Source organism: Nesoenas mayeri (assembly GCF_963082525.1).
Source record: "Nesoenas mayeri genome assembly, chromosome: Z".
NCBI classification, from domain to species: Eukaryota; Metazoa; Chordata; class Aves; order Columbiformes; family Columbidae; genus Nesoenas; species Nesoenas mayeri.
Window position 1 is genome coordinate 57,866,670 of NC_137542.1, and position 20,091 is coordinate 57,886,760.

At 43.5% G+C, this 20,091-nt stretch overlaps 1 protein-coding gene across 1 annotated transcript in view; it reads left to right on the top strand.

Moving 5' to 3' along the window:
- Positions 1-3,444: 3,444 nt before the first annotated feature.
- Positions 3,445-20,091, top strand: part of NADK2 (NAD kinase 2, mitochondrial) — a gene marked incomplete at its 5' end in the record, with an annotated part of 32,396 nt that continues 15,749 nt past the window's right edge. The window contains 3 exons of the mRNA XM_080362658.1: positions 3,445-3,822; positions 19,013-19,101; positions 19,461-19,549. Of these exons, the coding sequence (XP_080218784.1) occupies positions 3,445-3,822; positions 19,013-19,101; positions 19,461-19,549 (556 nt within the window). The remainder of the gene's footprint in view (positions 3,823-19,012; positions 19,102-19,460; positions 19,550-20,091) is intronic.

A 20,091-nucleotide genomic window follows, 5' to 3' on the forward strand; every position in this document is an offset into this window, starting at 1 on the left:
ATTTTATGTCCTGGAGATGTTTGCATCTCTTCCTAAATCTTTCCACTCAGGTTTTCATGTAATCCTCTTTAGTGACCTCTGAATTAGTTTTCGTGAACTGTATGTAGTGTTTGGTAATGTCTCCATTGAATAAAGGAATACAGGGGAAACATTTAGCACATTTGATATTGCTTTCAGTGCGACTGACAGCCTGTACAACACATACAGGGAGAGAAAGAGCATCCTCTTTTCCCTAGCTGGGTTTTAGAGTACTGACCAGTGAGGCATGCTGGCAAGAAAATCTAGAAAGAAGCATACACTGCCTGTTCTACAGCAGCTGTCTGTCTAAAAAGTGGAGTTTGGATTTCTGAGTTGCCTTTCACAAACACTGAAGTTATTCTTACAAAACAATGTGTCTGCAGCTCTTCGAGTATATTCAAATTGCTTCTGAAATGTAGAAGTCAGCTGTGTCAGTCTACTTCAGGGAGGGAGTTTGCATAAGCAAAGACTGGGAAGAAAAGTAAATTTCTGTTAAATAAAACATTCTGATAGAAGCGTGGACAAGAAACCTTGCCCCTTGTCATTAGTTTTGTTTCAATAATTTGAATTCACAAGAATAACTACATTTATTCTTCTTTCTTCTGAAGCATCATCCTCTATTTTTTATTTATGAAGCAAATTATACAACCCAACTATGTAATCATTGATGAGGGTACATACGTTGCAATCAAAATGCAAGCACACATGGATAGAACCTGGGATCAGAAATTCAATTCGACTACAACTGCTAATGTGTTAATCTGCCTGATTTGTAAGATTCTGACATGTCACACAAGTGATATGTTCTCTAAGCATTAGTCTGGAGTTTTCCTCTGCATAATCAGAATTAACAGCTGTGGTCAGCTGGGCTTAAAATCTGAGGACTCAGTTTTGTGAAATGTTACCATGATGGTCTGTTTACCTCCTCCTCTGAGAATGCAACCGGCACTGATAGCATTATCATTTTCAACACAAAGATAGCACTATCATTTTCAGGTATCAGTAGCACTTAGGGACATATAAAAAAAGCCTAAATGATTGGATTAGTTAATTATATTTCTGGTTATTAATTAAATGATCACAAGAAGGCATTACTCACAGACTTCAACAAGGAGTAGAAATGAACAGTTGTCCTAGATTGTAACAGGAGTAGAAGCAATATGTGAATTCTTTTGGATGAAAAAAAGGCTACATTTGGATGCCAACTTATGTAAAACTGTTGGTACAATTGTGCATTGACAGTTTTGCAGCTAGTATAATGACTTAGTAATAATTTAGTGTTTACATAGGAATTTTTCCCGTTACATTATTTTGTAAAACAGAACTGACTATTTTGTTATATAAGCTTTTTCAAAAAGTCCACTATGTAACTTGAAGAACGTAGAGCAAAGGATGCCTGGTTTTCTATGGATTTGTGTCTTGAAGTTTAAGTCATGTATTATCACTCCTTGGTGTCTAAAATGGGCATTACTTATATACTTTTGGTCTCCAGGATCTCATTTTAACTACTGCTTTGTACAATCGAAAAGTTAATAGTTACACAAAATGAGGCATCTCCAGGTTAGCAGAGGAATTAGGTATATTTAATTACTCTCCTGGTAATCTAGTTTGTGGTAGCTTCATTGAAGGCTAAGCTAATTAGCAGAGAGAAAATCCTCCTACCCATCAGTAAAGACTGGATGGAGCTTTTGTATTGTTACACAAGAGGAGGGAAGAGCTGAACAGCTTTAGCTGCTCTCCTGTCCTGTGACTGTCTTAGCAAAGAACTGTAGAAGGGCTGCACTGTCAGGTAAAAGCTGCTGCTTCAATCTCTCTCCAGCCAGAGGCCATGACATCCCCCAGGGAAAAAACACACACAAGGTGAGTAAAGTGTGCATAAATGAGGCATTTAGTGCAGAAGTACTGTCTCTGAAAGCCCCTACCTGAAAAGGCAGTTAAAAACCCCACAGTATTTCTAGATATCTTGCTTACACTATCAAAAAATGATCAATTATTTATTTTTTTTTTTTACGTGGACTTACAAAACAGACTCACATGCATTCACAGCACTGCTGCACAGGTCTTTTCCCAAACCTGCTGCTGCTACCTGTTCTGCACTTCCTCGTCCATTGTTACCGATGTAATAAAGACCAGAACAGTCATGATACGAGACAGACTTCTCAAACTACATTTCTTATCAGATACTCACAAAATGTGGTATGTAGTAATTTTAGAACAACCAACCTGTTGTGTCTTTCTAACTTTTGAAGTCCTTTTCCTCAGAGAAGTTTTAACAACGAAGCCAGCCAGCTTCCCAGCCAGGCGCCTCAATCACAGAATGTCAGAGATTGGAAAAGACCTCCAAATATCATCTAATCCAATCCCCTGCCAGAGCAGGAACACCTGGATGAGGCTACACAGGAAGGTGTCCAGGTGGGTTTTGAATGTCTCCAGAGTAGAAGACTCCACAAGCCTCCCTTAGCAGCCTGTTCCAGTGTCTGCCACCCTCACTGAGAAGTTTCTTCTCAAATTTAAGTAGAACCTCTTGTGTTCCAGTTTGAACCCATGTCCTATCATTGGTTGTCACCAAGAAGAGCCTGGCTCCATCCTTGTGGCACTCACCCTTTACATATTTATAAACATTAATGAGGTCACCCCGCCGTCTCCTCTTCTCCAAACTAAAGAGACCCAGCTCCCTCAGCCTTTCCTCCCTTCATCATCTTTGTTGCCCTACACTGGACTCTCTCCAGCAGTTCCCTGTCCTTCTGGAACTGAGGAGCCTCACCGAGGTCCCCCTCAGGATTTCCACAGTCTGGCAGTACCGATTCCTGGCGCCGCCAGCTCACACACACACACACACACACACACACACACACACACACACACACACACACACAGCCGCCTTCACTCCGCGCAGTGTTACCGCAGGCGGGGGCTGAGCGGCGACCCGGGGGCGCACCCGGCAGCTGCGGACCGGGCACCTCGCGCAGCGCGCCAGCCTACGGGCCTCGCGCCCCGTCCGAGCGCCGGCGCCGCAGAGGGGTGTCGGGAGAAAGGTGCCGCGCGCCCGGCGCATGCGCAGTTCCTACTCCCGATGCGCGGGACAGCGAGCACTCGCCACGCGCTCCCCCCACCTCCCCGTCCTCGGGTCAAGCGCGGTTGGTCGAGCAGAGCGCATGCGCACGCGGCTCCGGGCCCGTCTCGGGAGCGCTCCGCGCCTCTCCTGCCCCGCCCCTGCAAAGGGCGGGTGTCTAACGACGCTCTTCCCTATTGGTGGAGGCGGCGCCTGCGCGCGAGGAGGGGCGGGGCCCGCGGCGCGGCGGTGCCATGTGTGCCGAGCGCTGCCCGGGCGCGGAGTCCGCCTCACAGCGGGGGCAGCGGCCGCCGGGCAGCGCTGCGCTCTCCCGCCCGCAGGCCCCTGCCCCGGGCGGGGAGCGAGCCCGGGCCATGTGCTCCGTGCGAGGCTTCCTCTACGGCTACTTCTGCCTCGCCAGCCGCGCGGCCACCCACCGTGCCCTGCTGCTCTGCCAGAGGGCGGTGGGGACCTCCTCCGCTGTGCCCGGGCTGCCGCTGCTCGGCGGTACCCGCCGGTGCCTCCTCGCCCTCCGCGGGCTGAGTCCCGCCGCCCGCTGGGTGGCGGCAGGGCGTGGGGCGGCGGGGCCCAGGCCGTGCGCGCCGCGGCGGCGGGACAGCAGCGGACTGGGGGCGGCGGGTGGCGGGTTCCGGCCGTCGCGGGTGGCGGTGGTGGTGAAGACGACGCGGTACGAGTTCGAGCAGCAGCGGTACCGCTACGCCGGGCTCTCCGAGGAGGATCTCAAGCAGCTGGTGAGCGGCGGGAGGGGGCGGCGGTCCCAGCCTCCGCGGGCGCAGCCGCCGGTGTGGCGGTGGGTCCGGGAGCAGAGGAGCTTGAGGCGTTCCCGGGGCGGTGCGTGCGCTGCTCACCGGGCCGGGGCGCCCAGAGTGGGCCTGGGGCTTCCCCTCGCCTCGATGCGCGGGGCGGCACCGCGGGCGCGGCCGCTGCCGGGGGGCTCTGCCCGTCCCGCCGCCTCACCGGGCCCCAGAGCTCGACTCTGGGCTGGCGAGTGGCACTGCCGCCGCGGTAGCCCGGGAGGGGCGCTCCTAGCGGCGCCCCTTACCCATTCTCCCTTCATCTGTTGCAAATTACCGAGGGATTTGTGTAGTAAGCGCGTTTGGGTTTTATCCTCGGAGTGATTCCAGCAGCCTTCAGTAAGTTACAGGGTTTTTTCTCTTGCAGCGTGTAATATAAAATGTGTTTAGAGAAGTGCATGCTGAGAAAAGCACTTCGTTGTGAAAATTACCTCTGAGACTTAGAAGGGACTCATTCCCATTTCTCCCGCCCCTTTGCTCTGTCACCTTGCCTTACTTCATTCTCCAGGTATTTTTCTAAAAACTCCTCCAGCTGAGCAGCCAGATCTGTTATTCACATCCGTCTTGCTCCAGTTTTTAGAAAAGCCCATTTATTTGGTCTTTAAGAAACATTCAGCACAAAAACAGGTAGCTGTTCCATCAGTGAAGGTGTGCTAAGGAAAGGAGGTATCTCTGAGTGCTGGTGTACACACCCAGTGACTAGTGTCTTCATCTCCACCAAGCTTAGTGACCCCATCCTGTTCTCCACATCCCTGTGACTGTCTCCTTCCGGTGCTCATCTGCTGCTGGTGGAAATAAAGCCTGGTACCTTACGGAGATACTTTGGTTGCCAGCAGTCCAGGTCATGAGCTCATATTCTTGTCTTTATCCTGAATAAGACCCATTAATTTGTGTCTGTCTGGTCTTTGGTCTCTTACAACTGGAAATGTTGTAGACCTCTACGTGTTTGCAGTGCTTGGGTTAAACTTGAAAGTGTGTGTAACATACATAGCAGGGACAAATGCTGTCATTGCATAGCTTTGCTTTGCAAAGCGCTAGGATAAAAAGTACAGTATCTAAAGCAAGATTGTTCTTAAATTTTTCAGCGTACTTTGGTCATCCATCTCCTGTGGTATTACTGTCCAAACATTTTTACTTCTTTTGTAAAGCTCTAGTCAAATTTTGTATGGCACCAAATTTAACATGTAAACATCAACGCCTGTTCTTATTCTCAGCTACATGTAGGTTCCTGTTGCTGACATGGTGCTTCCTTTCATACGGTAGCTGTGGAAAAGCAACGTATTTCACAGCTAATCTCTAAGACTGGTTTTTGACTTTTTTAAGCTGCTTTTGAAGAAGCTTTTCTTGCTCTTAAGTGTAGAGAACCAGGTTGTCCTTAGTGCACAACTAAAACCAGGAAAAACAGAATGTTTGGTCACCTTTCCCTAACCGCATCTGTACAGGCAGGAATGGGACAGTGAATTACTAAGCAAGCAGTGTCCTCAGCATTGCAGAGTCCTGAAGGTGCTTCTGACTGAGTGTAACAATAGTTGCAGTTCCTCTTCTCACAGGAATGCAAGTTTTGCATTTTTGGTAACCTGTGTCTGTCTGAAGGTGCATTTTCAAAAAAGTGAACGCACATTGTCTGACTGCAATAGGTGCAGAAAAACCTTAGAGCTTGTCCTTTTGGAGGAACTTGCAGGTATAAGATAATTTTCCATATATAGGAGAATGCTAGAATTTTTATTCTAGGACTGGTGGTTTTTAAAATCTAGCTTTCCTGTGGAAATACCTCTGCGTGAGGGCTTGCAGCAATAAAACTCATGATGTTGCCAGGTAGCCTAACTTGCTTGTCTGTGTAGCAATATCAAGTTTGGCTCTTACCATGTCAGTGGGAGTACGAAGATTTGCTCAAGAACACACTGAAAAGCTCTTCCAGAATGTTATCTTTTGAATTGTGAAATAAGAGAGTGAAGGAATTTTCCTTACGGCCCATTTCTGAAATTTTTTAGCTGACCTGTAAAAGTTTCTCTGTTTACATTTTTACATTCTATTGTGACTCTGATCTCTTCCCCCCGCCCCCACCTCAAACTGTGTGAGCTAATGGCAGCCTCAGTAAATAGGTTGGGTGAAGGTTCAGGAAACTCTCACCCTCTCTGCTGTGGGCAGAGATCACTTCTTAGCGGAGTGATTGTTGCAAAGTGTGCCTGGCCCTCTGTGCTGTACTTTGCAGGCAGCTTGGGAAATGCAGTGCCTTTTGCTTCCTGAGGCTGGGTGTGCTCTGTGCTCCCTGTGCCCCTGCTTCTCCTGGGGAAGCTTCAGATGCTGCTCCCAAGGCTGCTGATCCCGGAGAAATGGGGCCAGAAGCTGCCCTTGGACCTGCAGCAAGTCCCTGCTGCTGCCGCCGCCCAGGGTGATGCTGGGTTTATCCTACAGGTTATGAATTGCAGCTGCCGTGCATGGGGACACATGGGGGCTCGGTGGCCAAACAGCTGTGCAGAGGGCAGGGTGGGTGTCCAGGCTTCCAGGACAGTATGCTGTCGGGGCAGTGGCAAAGAGTGAAAGCAAAAGCGCATGGGAGAGGTTTGGGTTGCCTGATGCTGTTAGCTAACCCAGAGGATGGGTTGGTGGGTGGGTGTGTTACATTGCAGGTGCTCAAGCTCTGGTGACCCTGGAGCTGGCTGGTGGTGTGACAGCATGGAGATGTGAGGGGGCCCATACCACAGATCTTCAGGTGTCCAGATGCTAACTATCTGAAATACAGAAGTTCAGTTTCAAGGCAATGTTAGAGGCTTATATTTGAGAAGCTGTACCTGGGCTTGTTTGCCTATTGCTTGCAGTTAGAAGAGATGTTTGCAAGTTCCTAGAAGATGACTGATGTCTCTATTTGGAAGCTTCAAATTTTAGTATAACATAAACAATGATCATCATGGGCTTAAGCAGTTGTGCCTGGTGACCGAAACAGGAGAGCAGACCTGAACATAGCTGTTGCAGTCAATGTGTTCGTGTAATAAGACAGAAAATGCAGAAAGTCACTCAATGCAGAAGTGACACTGCATGTGTGCCTTTGGGCACTCATCCTCATTAAATGAAATTTGTTCCATATTTAAGAAGGCTGAAGATGAATCATTGGTATGCAGCAATAGATATTGAAATATGATACAGATCATAGCATGTATCGTATATATGATATATTCTATAAATCACAGCATACTTAAAGAATCAGAATATCTGAGTATCAAAGTTGGCTGGCTGGTGCTTCTAATGGCAACAGTGGCCCTGAGCAGCTGTGGCCTAAATACTTCTGTGGCCTTGCTTTTGGGCACACCAAGTGACTTGTACTGTACAAATGCTACTAAATGTTGCAGAGTCAAAGCTGCAAGGTCACAATTCACAAATTCTTTCTCTGTGCAAACAGATACCAGGGTGGCGAAGAAGCAGTGTGGGCAGCAGAAGAACAGAGCAGTTGGGGAAGAGATGGAGAGCAAGGGTGAACACTCTTCAAATGAAGAGTGATAGATCTGTGAATGATTAAATCTTTCATTGCATCTCTATGCAGATGTTATACATGCTTGCTCCAGGTGGTTGTTTTTATATATCTTATGGCAGATGCTTACACACAGGTCTTCTAAACCTCTTTATAGCTGTACCTAATCACATCTGACTATTGTAATTAGTATTCTAATTCTGAACTATTTTGAAAATTGTAATTGAGTGCTCTGAATGCTGTTGTCTAGGGGAGGATTTTAGAGTCTTTAGTTCAGAAGGGAGATTAGAGACCTATAAAAATGAGAGATTTCTCTTCTAATACCAGGAAAGGAAATGCCCCCAAATGACCCAGCACTTTAAAAAGAAGTGTTGCATCACTAAATTCTGTGCATCAAATCACACAAGAAATAGTTTTGTTTTCCTTCATGAGATGTAACGAGACTGTGGGATTTCTAACACAGTTACCAGCTTAAAGTTAAATAAAAATATAAGTCATTTTCTTAAGTCCCTACAAACAGTTTGCTTACCACAAATGACAGCAATTTGAGTTTCGTCTGACCTGGTTATTTGGATTGGTGTCTAAATACAGCTGGTTATGAAAACGAAAGATCCAGTCAACTAACAAGGCTGCTGTATGTCCTGACTCTTCATTTAACTCTCAGCAAACCCATGCAGAGCAAGCATTGCTGTTGTCCTTACGTAAGCTAAGAGAGCTGAATATGCCAGTAGCATTAATAGATAAAGCTAATTTCCTGAGTCCTGTTTTTCCTTGATAGCGCAATTGAGATACAGCTGGTGACTTCTCAGTGCTGGAAGGTGTCTAGGGAAGATCAATGATTTAGCTGTCCAAACACACTTCATACGTGGTTTTAATTACCTTTGAAAATGTCTTGTCAGATGAAAAGTTGTTTGTTTTGGTCTTGAACAGGGAAAATTATTCAGTGTGGACCACAGCTGATATTCTGTTGTGGCTGGTTAATGTGCCTTTATTTGGAGTGGAGAGGGAGAAGGAGTTGGAGTTTGGGACAAGTTTTGGCTCTTTTGGACCACTGCAACAAGTTGGTAGGGATGGTCATCTCGGAAGTGTGAAGTTCATGCAGCTTTCTTGAAAACTGGTATGTGCATAGAGAAGAGGTAACCTGTCAGCAGGATGTTGCCTCCTCTAAAAGATGCAGAACATGAACTTCGATGTCCTGAGCAGGGCTGGTCCAGGGGGAGGAGAGCTTCAGCTGGAGCTCCTGCCGCCTGGTGCACCAAAGCAATCCCACAGAACTGTGGAGGATGGGGAAGGGGGGCTGTATGGAGTGTGGAACACCTTTCCCCTGCCTTCCCCCCCAGTTCCTAATTTAAGTGTTTTTAGCACCAGCTGTTACTGATCTGCACGTTAAAGTTGTCGTGTTTGTTAGGAAATTCTCTATTGGGATAAATGTACTATTTTACCTGTAATGTGATAGGTGATTTTTTTTTTTTTTTTTTAATTACCAAAAAAAAATATTCTTAACTACCTTTGACATGAAAGGGTGAAAGATACATTTTTAGTATTGCTTTTGAATTACCTTTCCTAAATACTAGTTTTTCACATTTGGGAATTTCACAGTACCACCCCAAGGTGGGGTCTTGGAAACTAGCCAGGTATTTCATTCTGAGTTTCCTGTTTTAGAGAGCTGTGCTTCAACCCAGGTGTGTGTGATCCACTAGAACTCTAATTACAAAATGTTACCCAAGTATTTTCAAAACACCAGGATTTTTACAGATACAGGGAAGGTAGCAGAAGGAAAAAGTATTATGCAAACTTCAAAGTTCAGCAGAATTCTAATTTTAAAATTAAATCAGATAATTCAGCAGTGTCTTCAAAAATTGTGTTTTGTTTTCTTAAAAAAAACCACAGTTGAGCTATTCTAAAAAGCAGTAAGTACTAGGGTATTTACTCCACGTTCTCTTGTGGATCCAAATGTACAGTGGTACATTTGAAGGTAATATCTTTAAATAGAAACTTATTTAATGAGTGAAGTGGCACTGTGAAGCTTTTTATCCTTCTGATGAATTCAGACTACCCATCTCTGCTTATGTTTTAATGTGAATTATTTCAGTAGATGTTCCAGGGAGCACATAACAGTGCTTAAAAACTGTTAGGACTGTTGTTAGCTGTACCTCACCCTGAAAAGGCGTCATCTCAATCTACTGAATTTGAAGCATTCAGGACAGAGGTTATAGTGCACCAAGGTTATATAAAGGTAAAGACACTTCTTTCAGAAATAAAATTTTTGAGCTAATCCACTGAAAACTTGGATGTAAATGTTTTTCAGGTTACACAATCTGTGTACAGTTGTTCATCTTTACATTTGAAATTGGGTATACTTGAATCAATGTTAAGTAACTTCAGTTCCATCTGTTTTTTAAAAAAGTTCCTCCTAGGTTGTCATTCTGTCGTAAGAGGAGTCTGGAAAATGATGGAAACAAATGGGATGTACTAATTCATTTTTCCACAAGATTTGTTTTTTCCAGCAAGCTATTCTAGTACACTCAGTCATATATAGCAAATAGATGCAAAAGTATGGTGTTCCAGTGTACCTGAATTAAAATTCCTGGACTCTCTCACCAAGCACCTGATAGTATATACAGCTGAAAAAGAGCACTTTTTGGAAGTGATGTTAATAATTGTTTTAAAGTAGTTATCTAGTTGCAATTCATGATATGTTGGTATCCTGCTGAATTAGTGAGAACTGAGTGATTGAATTGCCTGGATTGCACTGAATTTCTAGAAACTTACCAGTGCAAGAAAGTAGTTACAGCTCTGTTTATAGTTAACACAACAATTTGCTCTGCATTAGCCGTTGAATTAAAACCACTATGTGCATTCCTCAGTTGTGGTTAAAAAGACAATATACTTAGATGTGGTAGATGAAGAATTAGAAAACAGTTTGTGGCATTTTTACTTTTGTTTATGTACAGATCAAACTCTTGCCCCAAAGCAGCATTTCTGTAAAGCTTCAGGAACATAGCATTGCTAGTTTCACACTCCACGTGAAGAAATTATTCAAGTCAGCTGCTACAGAAGTGATGTCATACGAAATGCTACAATATACAATCCCCTTGATATTCGTTACTCTACAGCAGATATAGAGGCAGCATTTGAAAGGCTGCCATGGCTGTCTATTGAAAGCTAGGGGTCTAAATTGCTGAAGAAAACAGTGAGGAAAGTGTAAGCAAAAAAATTTCCTAGCTCAAGTGGCACGCTGGGCTTCTACAGCACGAGAGATGACACAGAAAACTGGTAGAAAATGAGCAAAAGGGCAGGAGCAATATTGGAAACAATTCTGAGCAATCAACAGCTGGTTAGTAAATGAGGTAACAGCAGACAGGCAGGAGTGTTGGTCAGATAGGACCAGCCTACTGCCTTGCCTTTGTGGTAGGTATTGACCTACTGCATAGGTTAACCTACCACAGTTTTTTATAAACAAGCCATTAATGGCCTGTGTAATGTCTAATAACCCAGGCTGGGAAGGGAGGCAGAACTGGGCTGAGAGTCTGCAGCTTGTGGTGCAGCAGTGGTTTGTAACTGAAGACTTGATTAATGTTTAAAGCTTTGTAGAGAACGTAAACCTGAGCCTAAGTAGGGCTGATTATCCGTAGGACTTTGTTTTGGGAAGCTGCATGTTTTGCTACTGCTTTAGCTAAGGTAAATGATTATTATTAAAGCCATCCTGTAAACAGTGCTTGTGGATTGCATTTTTCTAACTGTTATCTGAAACCAATCATTTTAAGTCCATTTGGGATCTGCAGGTGCTCAGTGAAACTGATTCTCAGGTTCACTTTGAGAGGGCTTCAGAGCACTCCTGCTAGTCTCAATTACCTGGACCAAAGGTCTCTGAAATAACTGGATGTCCCAAAATGAGTAAATCTGCTAGTACTGCAAACGTGATTTTGCTTAAACCTGCCCTGTTGTTAGCGAAGAAGTTGAGCCGGAGGCTTATCAAATAAAGCATGAATTCACTGACGTCAAGGTTTAAGGACCTTGGTTAACCAAGGTTAAGGAGGATGGAATTTTTCAACAAAAACTAAAATTCAACTGGTGTTTTTTTTCCCAAATGTGGTGACCCTACCATGTCTCTTTTTTTCCTCTAGCAACACCATGCAATATCAGACTTCATGTGAAAGCAAGTAGGAGAGCACACTTCCCCTTCTGAGAAGGTTAATTCAAGAAACTTCTGTGAAAGCAGAATCACAGAATCGTAGAATAGTTTGGGTTGGAAGAGACCTTAAAGATCATATGGTTCCAACACCTATGTCTTGGCAGGGTCACTTTGCACTAGACCAGGTTGCTTAAGCCCCATGCAACCTCACCTTGAACACTCAGCCTGTCCTCACAGCAGAGCTGTTCCAGCCTCTGATCATTTCTGTGGCTCCTCTGGCCCCTCTCCAACAGGTCCATGTCTTTCCTGTGCTGAGGGCTCCAGAGCTGGACACAGGACTCCAGGTGGGGTCTCACCAGAGCAGAGCAGAGGGGCAGAATCACCTTTCTTGGCCTGCTGAACATGCTGCTTTTGATGCAGCTCAAGATACTATTGGCCTTCTGGGTTGGAAGTATGTATTGCCATCTCATGTCCCATCTTTCATCCGCCAGCACCCCCAAGTCCATCTTGGCAGGGCTGCTCTCAATCCCTTCATCCCCCCGCCTGTATTGATACCAGGGGTTGCCCTGATCCAGGTGCAGGACCTTGCACTTGGCCTTGTTGAACATCATGAGGTCCACATGGACCTGCTTTTCAAGCTTGTCCAGGTCCCTCTGGATGGCATCCTGTCCCTCAGGTGTGTCAATTGCACCACTCAGCTTGGTGTCATCTGCAGATTTGCTGTCATATGTATAAATACAGCAGCTGAAGCTCCTAAGTGATAATTGTCATGGTAATTCTCCTCTAGTTAGAAGGAATTACAGGTGGCATGCGGTCCTATACTTGAAGTGAAAGTTGGTGTGATACCCAAACCTGGACATGTGTTGTATTCAGCCACCAAATTCAACTCCCCAGTCAGTTTCAGCTGATGCTGACAAACCCACTGAATGTTCAGGATTGCTGTGGTGGTGCATCAAGGAAATCCTCTTCTGTGGAGCACTTGAAATGTGTCTCTGAAGTGCAGATTTCCACTTGGCAGGTTCTGCCATGGCTAACTGCTCAGTTTATCTTTATCTCTTTTGTCTTCTGCATTTTAAGATTCAGAAGCTAAGTCATGCTTTAATCCTATTTGTTTGTATGTGGGTTACATTACAAATAGGAAAGCTTAGTAAGTGATTTGAGCTCTTAGAAAGTTCAGTGTTTGTCTGACCTGTGAAGAAAACTGGATTTTTTTAACGTGACAGATGAAGATTTAACTTACCTAGTGGTTAACACTAGAATATAAGAAATTTACTTGCATGCAACTATAGGTGCCAGTCTTTGGCACTTAAGCAAATATTGAGTCAGTGTTTCTTATTTGTCAGGGAAGCTGAGGAGTGTATTATTTGAGGCTTGTGCTATATTCAGAGCTTTTCTAGTGTAAGTTCAAAACCTAATGCTTTTGGAATTTTTTATTTTTCCATTTTCCTGTCAAAAAAAATGCTTTTTTCTTTTAAAACTGAGAGAACTAACTTTGTCTATACCTAGGAAGGGGGGCAATTTCTTTGATAGTGCTGTACTCTGCCGAGAAATTATTAGATGTTTTTGTCAATGTCATAGTATTTTCATCTTCATGTTAAACTCCTGTGTTCAGCTGTTGCTTTCTAAATCCATTTGTTTGGTGGTTCTTTCTGTAAAAATTAGCCAGATTGGCAAGCTGTAATCTGTTCTTGTTTCCCTGCTGGGGTGCGTGCGTGGGCGGGCAAGTTCATTGTGGAAAATTAAGAGAGCAATAATTTCTAGATCTGTGTGGTTTTTTGTTTGTTTACGTTTGTTTGTGGGGTTTTTCTGTTGTTTTTTTTTTTTTCTAGTCAGATATTTAACAAGCAACTGATTGGTACACTGAGGCATTAATTCCACCTGATGCAGTGGCACTTTAAGGCAAGATGAAGGTTAGTGCTGTCAATCCAGGATTAGCATAATAAAAATAATATGAATATATGTTTCATATATGCATATGCATATATAGGCAAAATAGATTGGGAAGGTTCTTGTTAATCTTGGTGTACTAAGATGAGATGTAGAAAGTGGTGGATTCACATTTGCATTCTGGACAACATTCACATTACTCTTTTGAGAGAGCATGCTGTTCTATCCTAACGCCTGGGTTAGCAATGCCAGTGAGAATTGGCTGTAGCTTTTCTTTTTCCCATTTGCTAACTCAAGGATCATAATCCAAATATGTGGACAGCAGTGGGTATTTGGGTGTTATTTGGCTTCCTGTTTTTGTTTTTTTTTTTCCATATTTGTGGCTACAAACCATGTCCTCTTTGTGCAGCATGGCTCCTGGAGGGCCAGCATTACCAAAGGACAGTAGACCCAGCGTCCAAACCCACTGGGGTGAGGCTTGCCAGAAGTGAGACATAAGGCTCCAGGAGGAAGGAGCTCTGTGAAAAATTATCCTTTTATCAAAAAAGGATCTGGCCAGAAGATACCAGAACTTTTTTAGGCATTCAGTCTAGACCTTTTGTCCTTCATTCTCCTAAGGAAAAATAGCTCCATTATAGGGCACATTCTGCTCATCTGAGTGTGTTTTCAAGTGCAAGCTCTTCTGGAAGCCTGCTTTGCATCACATCTCTGCTGTGAGGTTTAAGAATGCTGGGACTGTGCCTGAATATATTTTTGGCCAGTTTGTCCCTGTTTTCTTATGCTAATGTACTTATAGCTACAATAGTTCTCTTGTAAATATTAATACATTTTATTTTACATTCTTGTGGGCTGTTGAGGTCAGATTAATAGGCCTACAGTTGCTCTTGTTTCTTCCCACTCTTCGTGAATACTTCTGCTTTTGAGAACTTCCACTAACGCCACCTGTAGCTGACTACCCTTGTGCTCTTATGTGACATTTCCTGCACATTTTAGCCTTATTTTTCTCCTGTTCCAGGAGCCTCAGCAAGTGGGACTTGGCAAACAGCATGCTTCCTGTGTGTTTGCAGACCTAGAGCTGATAACTTCTGTTCATCGGTACTTTTCCTTTGCTCTTACTGATCTTTGCAGATAACTGCTGGAGGGAATTACTCAACCTGCAGTGCGGGGCTCCAGACTTGTGTGTGGCCCCTCACGTAGGCTTTTACAGCTTCCACACCAAGAAATGCCAAGTATTCTGCAGTTTGAAGGTCCTGAGCTCTGTAGGAATAGTGTTTTTATTTTCTCACCGATGTCTAGAGGGTCATTCTGCAGTTTCTGGAAGAATATTGCTAAGTTGAAATGTTGGTATTTTGTAGTATACTCCTTTTACTGACCTGACAGGCTTCTTCCCATTCTTTGTTATTTTTTAAGTTCTCTGTGTTACTAAAGTAAGTTTTGCAGAAGTGTATAGTACTACACCATGACACTTTATTAAGGATTTTTTTCCATTTTATGAGGTTTTCTTCAGTTTCATAGGCCAAACATATCCTCTTATTCCATGGAAGGAAGTGACTTTTAATAAAAAGGCTAGTGGTGAAATTAAGTAGAAGGATTATTTTGGATGAGAACTTTTTGCTGTGAAATGTCAGAGCTCTGTTGTTTCACTTCATTTAAGTCTTAATGAGGATTTTAAAAAACAAAACCCAAAGAAACTACCTTATAGAAAGCTGCTTACATAGGTGTTACCTGACGTTTGGTATCTCTGTTTTTCTTCAGGTAGACTTGGTGCTCAGATCAAATTGTTACTCCATGCAGTTTCAAATGCCAAATAAACTCAATATGTGTGTGTCGCAATAGCTGTTTCTTCACATTTTAGCCAAGAATGGCAATACTTGTTACAAAGACACCTGCTCTGTAAGACTTTTGGACTTGCTTTTGAATGTTTAAAGTGGAGGCTGGCCTGTCAGACCCTTTCCTTTTGGAAGGATGACCATGACAATTGTAAATCAGAGCTTCCTCTGAAGAAAGAAGTATTTGCATGTTGTCTTCATGCAGAAGCTAAAACCAATGGGCCTTTTTGAGGGGTGGGTTGGTAAGACCCAGGCCTGGGTTCACAGGCCTGTCCGATGAGTGGGCTCAGGAGCCAGACTCTCCTGCAATCTGGGGTTTTTTGTACATCACAAGTTCCTCCCAGGCTCTTTGGGGAGGTGATCATGTACACAGCAGCTCAACCATCTGATCTTTGCCTTCAGCTCTTTTAGACCAAAAAGGAGGTGGTGGTCTGTGATTTATCTTGTTCTTTATCCTTGGTGCAGAGCTCTTTTAAGGAGTATTTGTTGTCATTTCCGTGTTCAGGTCCTGGCTGTGAGGCAGGATCAGAGGCAGTAGGCTCACACTGAAACAGAGGAGGGTCTGTTTGAACATTGGGAGACACTTTTTCACTGTGAGGGTGGCTGAGCACAGGGACAGGTTGCCCCCAGACGTGGTGGAGGCTCTGTCTATGAAGGTCTGAAGCTTAAAGACAGGGTCCTAGGCAAGTGGTTCCAGGTGGCCCTGCCTGAGCAGGGGGCTTGGACCAAATGATATCCAGAGGTACCTTCCCACCTTAGCCACTCTGTGGGTCTGTGGCCTCTGGCAACAAGGGCCGTAGGCACTTCTCTGCTTCTTTGGAGCAGTTACACGAAAAGCAGCTGATGATCAGCATTCCTGTTCGATATACTTGACTGTGGTTAGGCTCCGGCAGGCTCTCACTTTGTGGGTGCTTAGATGAATGGACTGGTGAGTTATTTATCTCTGAACTAGAGGGATGAGGCTAGAGATGAGCAGCATGTTTTTAATCTCTGGAGCCTTTTGCAAATTAGGACGATTCATTAACTCCGTAGATGTATCTTCACCATTTAAACTCAAGGCCCTATTTTGTTGCTTAGTGATACCTGCTTGCCTGTTCTAGAGATAAATTCAAAGAGGAGACCTCTACCCATATGATGCTCTGTGGTGCTGCTCTTAGCAAGAGTGGAAGTATCCCTCGAAATTCTTCAGCCAGTCATGAGGATACAGACAGTTTATTTGCTAAGCATCTTCTTCTGCCTTGTGAAGACGTTGTTGAAATACTTTAACACACCTAAGGGAAATGTAAGTTACAGAATAGACACTGTTCCGCACTAGTGACACTACCTGTACCTGTCCTTGCCCGTGAAACGTTATCTGTAGGCTCGCCACTGATATTGGTGACTCAAGGGCCTGAACATGATCATACAGAGATTCATTACACTCTCTTTGTTTTGAGAGTGAAGCTCTTTGACCAAGTTGAAAGATAGCATGCTGACAAGTTAGCCAAATAAATGAGGTACATAAAATGGCAAGAAGGAGTTTTTGGTACCTGTTGTGTGTGGAAATAGCAGCCTGAAAAACGTATGCTGCAGCAGCAATCTGCTTTTCAGGTGCTCGTCTTTCATTCATGGCAGATATTTCTAGAGGAGGCATGAATGGGAACCCTGATTTTAGCAGTACAGTTGATTTTTTTGAGGTTATTTGCTGTGGATTTCTTGTTCTTTCTGATAGTAAAGCAAGGTAAATTTGTGCTTCAAATATATAATTGAAAATCCCTCTTCTAGCAAATTAGACCTATGGTGCTCAGATGTTGCCTGTAGGAGGCAAATACTTTCTTTTCTCCTTTCCACTTACTTTTTTCTGCCCCAAATGGATCATGAGAGGCTGACAGCAGACCCTGCAATGGGCAGAGCTGTAACTGGCCATAGCCCTGCATACTGTTTCCCTCCCCACAGCAGGACAGGAGCACCGTTCAGGTTCCCTGTGCAACACCATGGGCGCTGGAGGAGCGAGATTTGTGCAACCATGGTAGTGGGGAGTAGAAACAAGGAGTGTAGGTCTGTGAGGCAAAGTGATGGCACATAACACCCTGTACCACAGTAAATCAGTATCAACAGGTTTTCTCTGGTTATTTTCTGATCACTCACGTGCTTATCTGTGTGTGGGACTAATCACGGCTGGAAGCCACTTCCATTTCTGCCTGTTGGGTGTTGGTGGCATCCCCGCAAAGTCCAGGAGCCGCTCTGCTGGAGGCAGTTTCCTGATCCCAGCTGTAAGACCACCTAAAGATTTTGTTCTTGCAGGTCAGCTGCTGATTGTAAACACTGTTAACAGGACTATGATGCAGTTCCAGAGCAACCAGTTCCATTCTTTTCTGCAATTCCTTCAGCACTGAATCTTTCTTTTTGCTTAGCTCATGGTTGGATTACTTGACATCAACAGTTTTGGGTGGAGAAAGATTGCATTTGTTGGGCATTGGATTGCAGTTAACTGTAATTGTCATATCTTGCCAGTCCTCCCCGCTTTGCTGTGGAGTTCTGTGGTGTGTGAGTCTTTGTGGAAATGGAATTAGATGTGGCTCTCTGGCACCATTTTCTCTTGGAAGGATGTGCAACAGTGAGTAAAGGCACTTGAGTAAGTTGTTGGAAGTGCTTGTTCAAGGTATCTGGCACAGATTAATTTCTCTACACAAATGCTAGGAGAAGTTCTGGTTTTAACTGGTCAGGGCAAAGGAAGCAATGGCAGTATAATTGGAGAATAACTCATGCTAGAAGGAGCCTCAGGAGTTCATCTAGTCTAGCCTGCTGCTGAAAGCAGGATCACTATTATTATGAGAATGTATTTATAAACTCATTTTGCTTAACATCCCTTCCATGCTCTTCTACTTGCTTAATCTCCATGCAAACTTGTATCGGGCAGTACCAGCCCCACATGAGCACATGATAAGTGAGGTGAAGAATGAGTGCATACAGATGGTGACTGAATTACTTGCACAGAAACCTGTTTCAAAAAAATCCAGTCTTCAGCCAGCAGTCTGATCTGCCTGCTCATAAGAGTCTGTCTATATGAACTGCAAAACATTCATATGGTCTAAAAGGTGTGTGAAGATTTAAATTCTCTGACTTTGAAGAAGAATGATGCTAAAATAGAACTGCTAAATACTGTTTATGTTGTTATTGCTATGAATTTGTTTGAACAATCTGGTTTATAGTCCAGGGGACTGTGTCAAAGGTAGTAGGTAGAATGTCCTTACGCTTTTTTTTGACACAGGGGATGTGTCACCTTTGTCACCACTTGGCAGTCTGCCATTTCAGCTTAAATACAATTAGAAGGTTATTTCTCTAGGTATTTCAAAGATACATGTTTTCTTAATTATTGTTCCTGTTGCATTTTCTGTTGTCCTCTGTAGCACAGTGTTTTTAACTCTTCAGGTAATTAGCTGTTTGTCTATGTGCTTTTAGCACATGATAGGAGTGTAGTTACTATAACTATTTTATGTAGATTTACCTAGGGTTAAATTACTTAACAGATTCAGGGAACACAGAGTGTCTGAAGTGGCACAGAAGACAGTGTAGCATACTTGTTTGCATATTTTTGTAGAGACCTTGAAAGGTCTGTGATTTGTTGGCTGCTGTGGCCATGTAACTCATTTAATGAACCAGTCAGTGTGAGCTGACTGGTATGTATAGAGGTGTAACTAATGGAATTCTTATAAAAGCATGTGTCTCTACTGAGATAAGATACATGGCTTTTTTATAGCTTCAATTTGTGTTACTCAAGAGCATTTGCTGTAGCGATTAACTTCAACAAAATCAATTTATGTCTTGCAGCTTGCCTTGAAGGGATCTAACTATGCTGGCCTGCTGGAGCGGCATCGCATTCATACAAAAAACGTGGAGCATGTTGTAGAGAGTTTACGGTAAGAATGTATGTATGTTGAGATTTTCAGACAAAGTGCAAATATCCATTGATTGCGTAAATCAACAGAAGGAAGCTTTGTGTTACAAACTCTAATAAAACAAATACAGAAAACAGGGTGATACAGATCAACAGTCATCCCTGAAACAATCATAATGTGGACTAGCTCAGTTCAGTTAAGTAACACACCGTGTTATACTTTGAAAACACAAGAAAAAGATATAAAGGCTTTGTGTGACTGTCAAATGCTTATAAGCCAAATAGCACTGTAAATAGTGTCACTAATTACATATCAGTTTTTCAGAAGGATGTGACAGGAAACAATATAGGATACACTCAGGCTTTTTCTGCACTTTGTAGGAACGAGGGGATAGAAGTTCGTCTTGTAAAACGTCGTGAATATAATGAAGAAACAGTTCGGTGGGCAGATGCTATTATATCAGCAGGAGGTACGACTTTATGGAAGGGAAGTATTTGTTTCAGTATGTTTTCATGCGTACTTTTTAAAAAAAATTTGCAGTGCATGAAGCATCTGCACATTTTGAATGTATGCACATTTTGAAAACAAATTGGTCATCTAATTGTCAGAAAATATGACACAATGAAGTGGTTGTGACCGTCCTCTCTACCTCTAGTATTTAAAAGTGTAGCACTGGGAAGTGAATCCCAGTGCATGGCCACTTTGGAAATGTTCAGTATTGTTTTGTGTAAAATAGTATAGACTGTGGAATTTACTATAGTTTTCAAATAAAGAGGATAAAATGCTTTCTGTCATATGATTATACATAGCCCTAAACAATACTCTTTAGCTTTTTGTATGCGAGATGGAGATTAATGTACTACCTTTTCCTGCCCTTGCTCAAACTGTCTTTCTTGCTTCCGCACTTAATTCCAGTGACTGTAGTATCTAGTTGGATGGTACAGGTAAATGTCTTTTGAGCAGTCTCAGAAGCAACTACAGCTAACCTGATTGTTTCTTTTTAACATTGGA